The sequence below is a fragment of the Cydia fagiglandana genome, chromosome 18, assembly GCF_963556715.1.
Source record: "Cydia fagiglandana chromosome 18, ilCydFagi1.1, whole genome shotgun sequence".
In the NCBI taxonomy this organism is placed as follows: domain Eukaryota; kingdom Metazoa; phylum Arthropoda; class Insecta; order Lepidoptera; family Tortricidae; genus Cydia; species Cydia fagiglandana.
The window spans coordinates 17,351,304-17,366,592 of record NC_085949.1 but is presented as its reverse complement, the minus strand read 5'-3'; the positions used below and the strand labels follow the sequence as shown (position 1 = coordinate 17,366,592).

Genomic DNA, 15,289 nt, shown 5'->3' with positions numbered 1-15,289 from the left:
CTCGAGTAGTTGACTGATTTTTTTTAGGGGGGTAATTACACAAAAGATCCTATATAAGTCGAAGCGTATCCGCAAGGCCCTCCGAAAACGGTAAGATAAGATAAATGTGATAGTTTACCCGTCGGAAGAAGGGCGAGAAGGAGACGAGCGCGTGCGGCGTGAGCGGCGCGCAGTGCAGCGGGCAGCGGCGGTCCTCGGCGCACACCGCCAGCAGCCGCCGCAGGAACGCCTCCAGCGCGCCGCGCCGCGCCCGCGCCACCGCCTCCGACTGCCACAGCTGCCGCGACGGGAACGGGATCGACGCCACCTGGAAACAATGTTGAAAGATGTTGTGATGAGTATACACGAGCGAGCGACAGAAATATAGTGTCCGATTCATTAACCCACTTAAAACGATATAGCGGCCGTAATACAGCGGTAAATGACGTCAATAGAACGTTGCCTATGTAAACTAAATGGCGCGGTCTAAGGGTTATTTTAATGTATTATTGTTTACAATCTGACGATCTTTTTGTGAATTCATGTTATTTGGAAACATTGTGACATTGCATTGTTAAATACCATGTTATTTCCAATAAGAAATAAATTAATCTAATCTAATCTTTCGTAGAGAGCGCTGATTGACACCATATCGTCAAAAAGCGATGCCGCCAGTGTTGATAGTTTCGTGAACGTTTTATTTGATAGTGGTGAAGCCATTTCTACTAAAATCTCAAATGCACCTTCTGTACCACGAGATATGAATAAATAATCTTCCGCACTACGATTATTTTTCTCTTCTGATGACATTTCAACCTCCAAGTAAATTATTAAAGCTGAATCAAAGTCGTCCATTTTCGTTTAACCTTGGTGGCTGACGATGTTATGACGCCGTGAAACTTTCCACATGTGGTCACCGTAAAGACGGCCGTCTTTGCGTCCGCTACATGGCAGCCGCTATATGACAGCACCGCTTTCCGAAGAAACCAGAGCTTACCTGCTGAGTGACGTTGATCATTCCGCTAAATGTAGTTGGTGCAATTGGCCCGTAGGGAAGATTTGCAAGCACATAAATGTACCTTGTGTCCGTATGTCCGCCGCATGGCGAGGTAGAGGTCCCGGAAGCGGCGGTAGCGGCGCAGCAGCGCCCAGCGGTGCGACCCGAGCCGGATGCGCACCTCGTACTCGTGGTGCGTGGACGCGCCTGCGCCGCGCGTTACCCAGCCAGGGATGCTTACCACCGAGTCTGTTAAAAAAAAACATTACAAACTGTACATTTTCGGAAGTAACAACTAGAAACGATAACACCTATTGACGACAAAGAGCCCCTTAGCAATGTATGTAACTGTACACAATTAGGCATTAAAACACTCGTGTGATACTATTGTGACACTCGCTGCGTTCATTTCATAAACCCAAACTCGAGTTTTAATTTGAATGCCTTTCATTTATGTAGCAGTCACATAAACTACTATTATTAATTCATACGACAAAACCAACACAGTTCCTGCTGTTTTTCCTACAACTTAGGTAATTACAAAAATAAATGAAAAAACAAAACAACTTACTAAAATCGATGGGGTGCATAAGACCGACTGTGGCCGGAGGGTCCTGGAACAAATTCAAAAAATATGTTAACAAAAATGTTCCTAATTGGAAAGTAGATTCAGTATTAACTAGTGGACCTTATGTCAATGCAGTAAGGTGTATAGTGTAACTCACCGGTGTCGGCACGTCTACTATGAGCTCGTTGCCATTAGGCTCGGGCTCTATATGCGTCCGCGCCGCGCGCCGTAAAGGGTCGTTAGTGCTGTAGGATTCTGCCGTCCCGTTGGATGTAGTTTTGAACTTTATGTCAATGCAGTAAGGTGTATAGTGCAACTCACCGGTGTCGGCACGTCTACTATAAGCTAGTTGCCATTAGGCTCGGGCTCTATATGCGTCCGCGCCGCGCGCCGTAAAGGGTCGTTAGTGCTGTAGGATTCTGCCGTCTCGTTGGATGTACAGTCTTGAACCTTATGTCAATGCAGTAAGGTGTATAGTGCAACTCACCGGTGTCGGCACGTCTACTATAAGCTCGTTGCCATTAGGCTCGGGCTCTATATGCGTCCGCGCCGCGCGCCGTAAAGGGTCGTCGATGCCGTCCCAGGACTCTGCCGTCTCGTCGTTGGATGTCGACACGTTGTCGGATGCTTCGATTTCTGTGTCTTTTAACCTGTATGTGGAAATAATAATTTGTAGTTTGCTATTTAAACATAATGTCAGGTGGAAAATAACCTTAAAAGCGAGTTACAAGAAATAGGCTGTTGGCCTAGATTACACGGATCCATTCATTAAAATGAACATAAAATTTGACTTCTACAGCTTGTTATATAACATTACCAGCGACCCATCCAGGCATCGCACGGGTTAACAAATTATACACATAAACCTGCTTCAAGAATCACTCTATTGATAGATGAAAACCGCATGAAAATCCGTTCAGTAGTTTTTCAGTTTATCGTGAACAAACAGACAGACGCGGCGGAGGACTTTGTTTTATAAGGTGTATTGATATCAACTAGAACATAGGGATCGTGGACGTTGTATGCTCTGCCATCTTGTAGCCAAATAATGAAATTCGACATCATATCATATCATATCATTTATACAGTAATGGTCATACATTGTCATTTATATATACAATTCACTTAATGAACTAAGAACATCTATAGTTCACTAATTGGTTAATCCTGTAAACAATTCTAAACCGTATATCATTGTAATAAAAGTTTAGTATTATGTTACTACCTGTGAGTTCCTATAATTGGCTTTCTGTATCCACTATAATTTCTATGGTATTGTCATAGCTGTTGGATCTCCAAAAAAAAAAAAAAAACAAAATAATAAAGCACATTACCTGTCGTTGGGCGGGTCGGCGAGCACATCGCTCTCGCTGAGCGTGAGCGAAGGCATCTCTTGTATGGGAGTGACCGTGGAGCGTCCGTTGCTTTTGCCGTTGTCAAAGAATGAGTACTGTAAGGCCATCTCTAGACGGACGTACTTCTTTTGCAGATCTTGTAGCACCTGACATAAAAAAATTAAAAAGTAGAGATAAAAATAGAAATAAATATTTAGAGATTTAATTGTACAAAAATAGTACACAATAGTACAACACACTCTGTCTTTCTATTCCCATTTTCCATGACTAATGAAGAGAGGCACATCGACTTATAAATACTCTTAAAAGTCTAACACAAAAGCGAGAAAGTTTTTTTTTAAATGACTTGTTTTTTCATATCACGGTGGTATGAAACTCATTATCATTGCACTAACTGATGATGGTAGGCGGTTAAGGCAGCCTACAGACGGTTGCAACTCCAGGAATCGTCACTGTATAATTATTTTCAATGTAGTTTCTTAATCTTTTAACCATTTGACATTCCTTTTCAGTCATTCAATTTAACGTAATTCTTATAGTAGAGATGCGTTTTTGTTTTAAGTAGGATGGCAAGTATGTTGCCGCTATGGACTAAAGCGGTTAAGAAACCTAATATAAGGTATAATAAATAAATAAGAAACTAACCGCTATCTGTCGGTTGAGCTCCTCCTTGGAGCAGTCGTTCTCGAGGGAGGAGATGACCAGCATCTTCTGCGACGCTATACGCGAGCACAGCCTCTGCATCGCGCGCAACGCTTCTGCCTCGGTCACCTGCCGCCGGCCGGACTTGCCATCGGTCGCTAAATAGACAAAAATACGATAAATATATAGTTCGTATCATTCACGATGTCGCGCTGATTTGTCAAATCTAACCTTTAATTACATGACAATGCGAGTCAAGGCACGCGTCTTCATGAATAACACGATCTATAACAACTAACGTCACCAGAGTGCATTTTTTTTAGATTTTATTTTACGATATTTTCGGATTGGTTGATTTATATATTCATGCCAAATTTCAGCTTTCTAGCAGTAACGATCACGGAGCAATGCCTAGGGCAGACGGACAGACATGGCGAAACTATAAGGGTTCCTAGTTGACTACGGAACCCTAAAAAAGATGAAGACGAAAGAACATTAAGAAGTAAACTCACCAATCTTCCTCCTGATCTTCGCTCTCTGATGCCTCTCCTCCGGCGATCGTTCTACTGAGCTGGAGGACTGCCCTTCCACTATCCTTGGCTGCAATATTACAAGAGAATTAGGAACGATTGCACCAAACTGTTCGTATCGTCAAAGAGTTCGCTAAATTTTTATGTATGGAAAGTTTCATAGTGAAGCGCCGGGGCGCGCCGGCTGACGTTAATCAGTCTGTCAAATGTGGTTGGTGCAACTGGCCTTTAGACGATGATATTTAAGTTCAGAATTTTCCAAAAGAGTCAGATTGCAAATGGACTAATCGACACAGAAACAAGATTGATTTCACTGTAAACACGTAAATAAAACCTCTGTCAAAACTTCATGGCCAAGAAGTCAGGCGTTCACTTCCTTTCTGCGAGGCTGATTGTATATAATTTGGCTCATCTCGCGAACCAGTTTGGCAGTCTCGCAAGGCCGTAATTTGGTCACTTCTGACGTAGGCCATAAGCCAATCACTTCAAATTCTAAGTAATAGTATGGAAAGAAAAGTTATCATTAATTTATTAGGTAGAGAGAGAGGGTGTCACCTTATGGTAGTCCTCGGTGCTGGACATGTCGTCACTGTCGTCTGGCACGGGTCCGAGCCGGAAGTTGGGCGTGGGCTCGCTGGGCAGCGCGGACACCTCTTCCGTTGTGGGGGTGGTTATAGAGGGGGGTGGGGACGATGTCGCCGTGTGGAATGTTTCGTCTGTGGGGAGGGAGTTGAGGGATGCTAGAGGGTCCAGACTGAGGCTTAAGCTGGAACAATAGAGGTATTTTTAGTTAAGACGGACACCTGGAGTATGGAAATATTAACAATGGAAGAACGAGTTCCTAATTGTTCTGAAATGTAACCTTTATGTTTGACGAAAATAAAAATTCAAAATTAAGATCGTAAATATTGAACTTTGGATAGTATGTACGAAAATATAGCTAGTACAAACATAATTACCTACATATTTCTTTCTTACACACAGACTGCACACGTAGTTATTGTAAGTTATAGGGTAATTGCGTCGTTTCCGTCCACTTGACGGATTAGCAAATAATACATTTCATTTTTAATTTGCTACTTGCTAAACCTAATTTTTATGTAGATAGATAAATTGTTTAGATGTTAAAGATTGCAATAAGTTCAAATTTCTGCAGCAATGAAGGTTTATATTCAAATTTCGTCAAGTGGACGAAACGAAACTAGAGCCGGACGAAAACTAGCGCAATTACCCGTTATGGGCTCAGGACCGAGATAAGTGGCGTTCTCGAAGAGAGGCCTATTCTTAGCAGTGGGTGATAAAAGGCTGATATTATAATGATACATGTGTTGAGTGCACTAACTCACCTGAGCCGCTTGTTTCTGAACACTTCCCTCTCGTCTGCAGACAGTGGCTCTAGGGCCTCCTCTCGCGGCGTGTGACGTAACACCAATTCTGATTTACTTCTCTTCACACCTTCGCCAGGGGACAGCTCGTTGTCGCCTTCTACAAACAAAAGAGGTGTGAAATAGTAGTTTATGTGACTGCTGCATAATGAAAGGCATTAAAACTCGAGTGTACGTTTATGAAACGAACGAAGTGAGTTTCATAATAGAATCACACGTCTGTTTTAATGTCTAATTATGTACAGTCAAATAAAAGATACAGCAAAAACTAAATAGAGAGAATAAATAACATTTTATCTTAATGTTGGCCATTATTATTTTGAAGGCATCATAAAGGGTTTATAATATAGGGTTTATAAACTAAATTTATTTTTTTACTTTCATTGTTGTTTTTTGTAAAATAACATGACAAAAAGTCATAAAGTACGCAACTACGCAATCATAAAAAAAATTACAAAAATAATGCTATAAGTATAAAGCAATCGACGTTGTATGCAACTTGCCTCTCTAAATCTAAATATTACCTCTTCTGTCCGTAGGGCTGAGGTCCGAAGCCAGCGCGTGTCTGAGCCCCAAGTCTTGAGTCCCTAAGAGCGCTAGTTCAGCCTGTAGTCTCTCTATCTTGACACGGTGTGATGCTACGGAAGCCACCCGGCTTTGGAGTTCACCCTCCAATTCTAGTAGCTCTTTTTTCTGTTGAATAATTTTAATTATTTGAGAAACTATATTTTAATACACACCGACACATGGTGGCCCAAAATCAAGAGGGAGGTGAAACCCCGAAACGGACCCCTAGGACAATCCAGGATAGAGCGTCCTGGCGCCACCGTACAAGGAGGCCCGACCCCAGAGACCTATTTTATAAAGCTACAAGTTACAATTTACAAGTGGAAATCTCTTTCTAACCCTATGTGTTAGAACGGGACTTCCGCTTGTAAATTGTAACTTGTAGCTTTATAAAATAGACCACAGATAGAACTGAGACTAAGGGAAGGAGGAAGAAACTATAATATTTTTATTGTTGTGATCGTTTTTCTAAACATCTGTTAGATCTTAGATCGTATGATGAAGCGTGACCGACGTGAAAATTACAGGATATCTTTTTCAATCAATCGGTGTCATTATCATGTCGATAACGGCTTCAATCCGCGTTCATCATACATAACACATAACCAAACTTTAGGGCTGATTATTTACAAGTTCATCCACACCACAATGCGTAACGTAATCGATGCAAAATAACAACGAACGGACTGTTAACTTATCATAACTTTGTGAGAAATCGTCAAAAGATAATAGTACATTATTGTCGAGGCTCGGAAGTAGCTACTTGCAGGCTGAGGATTCGTTTTAAACGGACGACCTTGGGAGTCCGTTTAATTGAATCCGAAGCCAGCAAGTAGACTTCCAGCCGAGTCATATATAGTGCTTTTCTCAAAAATGGTGCAAGAAATATAAATATCATATAAATATTTTACAAAAGCAACATTCTTACGTATATATTTTCACAGAACAAAGCCCTTGCCGCCTTTTTATTTTTTTTAATAAAAAAATAGAAGTGTATTTTTCTGCCGAAAATACGCCAACCTATTTGAGACAGCTAAATAGTCGCGGTACTAATCATCTGTTTGGCTGTTTAATGGGCCTGTGCCTTCATTTGATATGGCCATTTCAACTTTTAAAAAGTTTGGAACTCGACAAATAATGGAATTTGTATGCAACATTGCAGTCCTAAAATCGAGACTGCAATGTTTTTAACTTTTTAATTTTTGACTGACCATAAACTCCGCGCTTCGCGACCTATTTTTTACACGGCAAAGTCGACTTTGACGTCCATTTTTGAGAAAAATATTATACTCTCACTGTTTTGTTGCAATTCGTTTCAAACATAAAAAGATAATTAACAACATTCTAAGCTCCGATTATAGAACTTTCACCCGCTACAAAGAAGCAATAGCCAGTTATTTTTAATGATAAAAGGACATTGTCTCGGCTGATTAAGAGCACAAACAAGGCGATGTATTATGTCACGCAGATTATAACATTTATAACATAACTCGTTGACAATTGCCGCGCGCAACAAACGCTCGTTCAATACAGTGTTGATATTGTTTAGTGTATTATGTGTGCTTATCCTCTTGGGGTTCAATGTCCTAATACAAGCACAAATTGCCTACAATGAAATTTAAATCTTAATTAAATGGAAGTTTTGTTTCGTTCGATTTTAAACAAAGCAAATATTTTCTAATACCATTGATTCAAATTGATTCTATGATTGATTGAAGCGCTGGTGGCCTAACGGCCTCGGCTTCGGCAGCTTCATTGAGTCTAAAGCACAAACTGCGGCCAGAAAGCTGGGCGTCCTAAATAAGGTGAAGCGATACTTCACACCTGGACAGCTTCTAACACTTTACAAAGCTCAAGTCCGGTCGTGTATGGAGTATTGCAGCCACCTGTGGGATGGCTCAGCTAAATACCAACTCGCCGCTTTGGACTCAGTGGAGCGCAGAGCCAGGAGGATGATTGGCGACAAGAAGCTAACGGCTAAGCTTCAGACTTTGGCCCATCGGCGGAAAGTCGCCAGCCTGTCGGTATTCTACAGGTTGCACTTCGGGGAGTGTGCCCAAGAGCTACACGAGCTCATTCCACCGTCCCCATTCTACCATCGGACTTTTAGACGCACGGCCGGTTTCCATCCTTACTTGGTAGATATTCCGCCAATTCGCACTAAGCGCTTTGCTTCTACTTTCCTTATGCGCACTGCCAAGGAATGGAATTCCTTGCCGGCGTCTATATTTCCGTGCTCTTATAACCCGGCAACCTTCAAATCAAGAGTGAACAGGCACCTTCTGGGCGAGCTCGCTCCATCGTAGGCCACGTCTACGCCTCGGCTAGTCTGTGGCCATGAGTAAACCCATGCATAATAAAAAAAAAAAAAAGAGCGTGCGACTTGCAATCCGGAGGTCGCGGGTTCAAACCCCGGCTCGTACCAATGAGTTTTTCGGAACTTATGTACGAAATATCATTTGATATTTACTAGTCGCTTTTCGGTGAAGGAAAACATCGAGTGAGGAAACCGGACTAATCCCAATAAGGCCTAGTTTTCCCTCTGGGTTGGAAGGTCAGATGGCAGTCGCTTTCGTAAAAACTAGTGCCTACGTCAAATCATGGGATTAGTTGTCAAGCGGACCCCAGGCTCCTATGTGAGCCGTGGCAAAATGCCGGGATAACGCGAGAAAGAAGAAGACCATTGATTCAAATTCGATTGTCAGTTTTCCTTGTATACCTCCTCTTGTATGTTGTTGTTGTATCTCCTTGTAGTTGTTTCCGTGTGGCCGCTTGAGGTTATAACTAGACATGTTTGGTGAATTTAAATAGGGCGCGGCGCTACTACCACCATAGAACAGAAATGGCAAATTATTCTTCATTTTGTTCATTTTGAATCTTATTGCAATTTCCATAGGAGTTGTAATTCAATAACCGGTTAAAATGACCGAACCATTTTTTATGCAGGTTTACTTAATAATAGACAAAAGATTAGCCGTAGGGGCCAGCTACAAATCGAACGACTATATCTCACCTTTACGATGTTACTGGTATCGCAAATGTCTCCGATTACATATTATACAGAAGTGTCCAGAGTTTTTTTTAACTTGTCGTCTGGCCTCACCAGTGTAGGTTACTACGGAGACTTACATGTCTGTCGACGGTGTCGCGAACGGTGGCGGCGGTGGTGGGCTCGCACTGTTGCAGCAAGTGCATCAGGCTCTCGGTGGACGTTTCAGAGTTGGGTAACATCGGGCTTGACGGACTTGGAGTTTGGCTCCGTTGGTAAGGCAACCTAAACCTATACTAAACTTACATGTCTGTCGACGGTGTCGCGAATGGTGGCGGCGGTGGTGGGCTCGCACTGTTGCAGCAAGTGCATCAGGCTCTCGGTGGACGTTTCAGAGTTTGGTGACATCGGGCTTGACGGACTTGGAGTTTGGCTCCGTTGGTAAGGCAACCTAAACCTGTACTAAACTTACATGTCTGTCGACGGTGTCGTGAATGGTGGCGGCAGTGGTGGGCTCACACTGTTGCAGCAAGTGCATCAGGCTCTCGGTGGACGTCTCAGAGTTGGGTGACATCGGGCTTGACGGACTTGGAGTTTGGCTCCGTTGGTAAGGCAACCTAAACCTATACTAAACTTACATGTCTGTCGACGGTGTCGCGAATGGTGGCGGCGGTGGTGGGCTCGCACTGTTGCAGCAAGTGCATCAGGCTCTCGGTGGACGTTTCAGAGTTTGGTGACATCGGGCTTGACGGACTTGGAGTTTGGCTCCGTTGGTAAGCCAACCTAAACCTGTACTAAACTTACATGTCTGTCGACGGTGTCGTGAATGGTGGCGGCAGTGGTGGGCTCACACTGTTGCAGCAAGTGCATCAGGCTCTCGGTGGACGTCTCAGAGTTGGGTGACATCGGGCTTGACGGACTTGGAGTCTGGCTCTGTTGGTTCATTAGAAAATAAGTCAGATATGTACTTGCTACCGCGCTTATATATTCAGGTATAAGTGAAATAGAAATACTTATTTGAAGCTTTTCTTATATGTGTGTAAAGTGTTCAGATATACATTCCATATTGGAAATTTGTTATGAGACGCATAGTTTGCAAACTTATTATTTCATTATAGAAGATAAATTCTGTCAAATTATATAACTTTTATGAAAAATAAACAGAAAAAGTGTCAGTATAAATAAAATAATCTACTAAGGTAATGCGTTTCCGTACTATACACAACTACGACACATGCAATAGGGCCCATAACGGACATCAACAAGCGGTGGACAATTTACTACATATGGGTAGGTTCATAGTTACATACGAACATTCCAAGTTAAAAAAAGCTTATAAGAATGAATACCTACTCATACAAAATCAACATCGGAAAGTTCCCAAAATTCCCAACAAACCTGGTGTAGAGCAGGTTATTAGTGTTATTTGGCTGCAGAAATAAGAGCTGCACCGAATTTAATCAAGAATAGCTAGGCATACAGTACCGGTCAAAAGTTTAAGTTCACTCTGCGAAATAAGGTTATCATATTTAATTATGTTCAAATATAGAATATGTTTTGAATTTCAAACGTTTAATTGTTTCCACGACTACCAAATAACAATAAAAATACCTCTTGGAGGAATCGTTTTATGTTATTCGGAAAATTTGATCCATTTAATATTTTTGTTCCGTATTTCCTATGAGATTTCGTGAAGTTAGAAATCATTCAAAATGGGTCGCAAAGCCGATTTTAGTGTCGAAACTCGTGCTGTTATTGTAACTCTGTCAAATGAGGGCTACACGACGCGGAAAATCGCTGAAAAAATGAAGGTTTCTCAAACCGCTGTCGTGAGTACTTTGAAACGAAAACAAAAAACCGGTCTTAATTGCAGTCGATCTCGATCAGGTAGGCCAAAAGTCACGTCTAAAAGCGAAGACCAATTTATTTGCGTGCAGAGCAAACGCCAACGTACTCTAACTGCTCCAGAAATTTGCGAAGAACTCAACGCCACCCGAGAACAGCGAGTATCGGTTTCGACAGTGCAACGGCGTCTGCGAAACTATGGTCTAAAAGGTCGTATTGCTGCCAAAAAACCCTTGTTACGTAGTCAGAATAAAGTTAAGAGGTTGAAATGGGCCCAGAAACACAAAAACTGGACGTCTGAACAGTGGTCTAAAGTTTTATTTTCTGACGAATCGAAGTTTGAAATTTTTGGAGGGAGACGTCGTCAATATGTTCGACGACAAGTAGGCGAACGAATGATAAAGCAATGCGTGATGCCAACAGTGAAGCACGGTGGAGGATCAGTTATGGTCTGGGGATGCTTTGCGGGTGATAAAGTTGGTGATCTCGTGAGAGTCAATGGCATAATGGATAAGAAAATGTATCATAACATTTTGCAACGTCACGCTTTTCCAGCTGGAAAACGGATTGTAGGCAGAGGTTTTGTTTTCCAACAAGACAACGATCCCAAGCATACGTCGAAGTTGTGCAAAAACTACATTTCATCCAAAGAGAACCAAAAAGAATTAAAATATATGGATTGGCCTCCTCAATCGCCCGACCTCAATCCGATTGAGTTGTTATGGGATGAATTGGACAGGAGTGTGAGAAAAATGCGGCCAACTAATAAAGAACAGCTTTGGGAATACCTATACATTTGTTGGAATAAAATTTCGACATCAACACTGCAAAAACTAATTACGCGAATGCCGAAAGTGTGTATGGCAGCATTGAAAGCAAAAGGCGGATATTTTGAAGAGTCTAAAGTTGGCAAAAACTGATCTTTTTTATTTAATTGTGGTTTTAAATTAGAGAATTACCTTTAATTTATTATGTAATAAAAGATTATTAAATACTTTTATTAGTACATTGTGTTATAGCTTCATTTAACCGAATTTACAGAGTGAACTTAAACTTTTGACCGGTACTGTATACGAACACATATCTGACTGATGAGTCTGGCGCACAGATTTGACAATGAATGGCGGAGGTTAGGCGTATTATTATACATCTGTTTGTCTGTCATTCATTCACAGATTTGTTCGCCAGACACATTAGCTAATCTGACAGACGCATAAGCGTATCAGGCCCCGTAGACATCATGCCAATCGCTAACGCTCCGTAGCGAACGAAACGCAACTGTCACACTAATATGGAACTAATACACTAAACTAAATTAAATTTTAAATGTACAGACGAATCCGCTTATAATGACATCGAAGGGAAGTGACAAACACGTCATACTAAGCGGATGTCATATAAAACATAATTGTACAACTTCTTATTTTTGTTATGTTTTCCAAATTAATCTCAAATTCCTTTGTGAGAAATGAGTTTTATTAAACTTGTAACAAATATCAACTTGTCACTGAGAATCAAAACTAAAATACCTTACCCGCCACGAACACACCAAACGTCCTCGCAGGGAAAGACGTGGTGACGGCCACGAAAACCAGCGAATGTGTCAGTATAACCGGACATAATTTCATGGAAATAGGATTTTTAGGTCATAGTAAGCGATTTGTCACTATAAGCGAAGTCATCTTATAAGAATTTGTCACAAAGAATTTTATATGAAAACCAAACTTCGCAGAGTAATTATGTCATAGTAAGCGGTTGGTCAGTGTAAGCGAAGTCATAATAAACGGATTCTGTATAACTGTATAACGAATAGCTTGTTAGAACAAAAATGTTAGCTGGGAAGAGCGGGGTCTCCTGTCACAGGTATATTATACTTACTAGGAGACTCCATTAACTGTATTGTTAAAACGAAACCTTTACCTAAATAAATAATTTTTCATTTTTTTTTTATGGAAAAGTGGTAGAGACACAAAGCGACTCAATGGCGAAGCGCAAGTGATTGTCAGTTTGGCCAGGTCGCCTGTATGTACGAGTATATCCCTAGCAAATTCCTTTATAACCTACCTCAGTGATGCCCTGTGCCGCAAGTTCCACCCGGAGCACTCGTTCAAGCTCCGCGCGTTTCTCCTCAACGCGCGCTCGAAGATCCGCCACATGCGAGTCCTCCGTGTCGGCCTAATGCAAATTATAATGTAAAAACGTGGTTGTTCCGAATCGTTCCGTGGTCAATATATAGCTTCATACGACAATTTTTAAATCAAAAGTTGCGGATATGAATTTGTCATTATTTATGCTTAATTTTGATTAAAATAAAGTAAAGTAAATAAAGTAAAAAAGTTTTAAATCTTAAATTAATTTTCTGTCATTGAAAAAGTGTGGACAAGAGAAACATTTATATTTTCATTATTGTCTTCGGTTATCACGGTGATTATTCACGTAATAAATCATTTTAAATGTAATGAACATAAACACCTACTGAACTATCATGTTATTTTGAAATACTTACCTGTGGTCGACTTGAAGCGTCGGGATGTATTTTTACCTTATTATAAGCGATATAATACGATTAAATGGTTTTATTTGACTAATATTTGATTTAGTCACTAATAAACTAAAATATTTCACTATTTTTATTTCGTTTAAAAGAAGTGGTTTGATTTTTGAACTATGATATGATATGATGAGAAATTGTTTTTATTTAGTTATTTCAAAAAAGCAGTTCATTAATAATCTATGATAATTACCATAACATTAAGAAAAGAATCCTCCAGCCTCATTTGAATATGCAATCACATACCTATACACATCACTCACAACCACAAAACAATTCGGAATTCCACACAGAAACAAAAAATAAAATGCACAATTTCTATTTAGGCAACACCTAAATCTACAAAAGCGATATAAAAAGTAATAAATAACACTACAAAATCATGTAAGAGTCTGTAATTAAATGCGGCCGAATGGCGCGGCGGGCGCGAAATAGTGAGAATAATATGTATAAAAACAATCATCTCATTGTCCGTGTTAAGTCGATCGGCGATACCACTGGCTCTCGAAAGTGAATAATTTATAGTGATACTCTATACCGATAGGAGGATACAATTTTTAGGGTTCCGTACCCGAAGGGTAAAACGGGACTCCATTACTAAGACTCCGCTATCCGTCCGTCTGTCACCAGGCTGATGTATTTCTGTTTCCACTATAACAACAAATACTAAAAAATAAAAACCCTCGGTGGGCGAGTCCGACTCGCACTTGTCCGGTTTTTTTAGAGTTCTGTACATGGACGGACCTTATAAGAAAGACGCCAAGAGTCGGCAATGTAAAAATGTAACGACTTAAGTCACATCTGCCCTCTGTTACAGTCAGTGTTACCTATAAGTAACACATGTGACTTTGTATGGCGATCACGGAATGGAAAGATCGAAAATTGTATAGACATTTTGGGACACTTTTTTCCCCTATTAGGATCAAAAGAGCTCATGATACTGAGTAGAAATAACATAAAAATTCCCAAATTTGAAAAATGGCCCATAAAGAAGAAATAACATGCGGTTGTTTAGGCAAGTACAAGCCATGAAATGCTATTCGATCCAATTTACAGAAGATAAATAAATGGCCCAGTTATAGTATCAGGCGTACAATTCGACATTCGAGAAACATTGGTACCGGCGCAGGATTGATTGCAACTGACACATCGATCGCATGCGCTGATGCAACGACGCGGGAAACCGCCAATAATTGCAATATCGAGTTTCGATACTGATTATGCTCACTTTTCGCTTGGATGCAGTTCATTGACCAATATTTATTCAATTAATTAAGCTGAAAAGTCTACAAAGGGGTCGTCCAGAAATCATGTGATCATATTTGGCCTATTTTTGAGCCCCCCTCCCCCTTGGTGATATTTGGTGATTTTAACGCAACCCGTGATAATTATGATGCTTTTATTGGGTAAATCCTAGAGATGCAACGGATAGTTGTTTGGCCGGATACCGGATATTACCCCCACCACCATCTAAACGATCACATGATAAGTGGACGACCCCAAAAGGCACCACAATGCTTAGAAATGGAGGAAAAAATGGCACATATGAAGAATATGGTGAAAATATTCGCCGACAACGGGTAGCTCAGTTTGACCGGCCATGCGGGCTAGTATCTAAGACTCGCGTGTTCGAGTCTCGGTCGACTCAGTGAGTTTTCCTACTTTTAATTTATTTCAATATTTACGAGTATTAATTGCCGACTTTGAATAATAAATACATGGGCCTGAATAACCGGACTGTGCGCACGGTTATCATACAAAAATGGAATAACTCATGCATGAAATAGGAAAAAGTCCGTGAAAGTATTTCCTTACAGCAATTTATGCTCTTAAAACACTTCGTTGACGGGCTATTTACTGTTTTACGACAGGTTTGTATCG

At 40.9% G+C, this 15,289-nt stretch overlaps 1 protein-coding gene across 1 annotated transcript in view; it reads right to left on the bottom strand.

The window, feature by feature from the left end:
* The window catches only part of LOC134673432 (kinesin-like protein Klp98A), a 49,697-nt gene that overhangs the window by 7,167 nt on the left and 27,241 nt on the right, over positions 1–15,289 (bottom strand). The window contains exons 16-27 of the mRNA XM_063531417.1: positions 12,922–13,032; positions 9,817–9,945; positions 5,981–6,149; positions 5,418–5,556; positions 4,627–4,837; positions 4,054–4,141; positions 3,545–3,699; positions 2,879–3,045; positions 2,032–2,194; positions 1,548–1,590; positions 1,059–1,225; positions 119–307 (exon numbers count right to left, since the gene is read on the bottom strand). Of these exons, the coding sequence (XP_063387487.1) occupies positions 119–307; positions 1,059–1,225; positions 1,548–1,590; positions 2,032–2,194; positions 2,879–3,045; positions 3,545–3,699; positions 4,054–4,141; positions 4,627–4,837; positions 5,418–5,556; positions 5,981–6,149; positions 9,817–9,945; positions 12,922–13,032 (1,731 nt within the window). The remainder of the gene's footprint in view (positions 1–118; positions 308–1,058; positions 1,226–1,547; positions 1,591–2,031; positions 2,195–2,878; positions 3,046–3,544; positions 3,700–4,053; positions 4,142–4,626; positions 4,838–5,417; positions 5,557–5,980; positions 6,150–9,816; positions 9,946–12,921; positions 13,033–15,289) is intronic.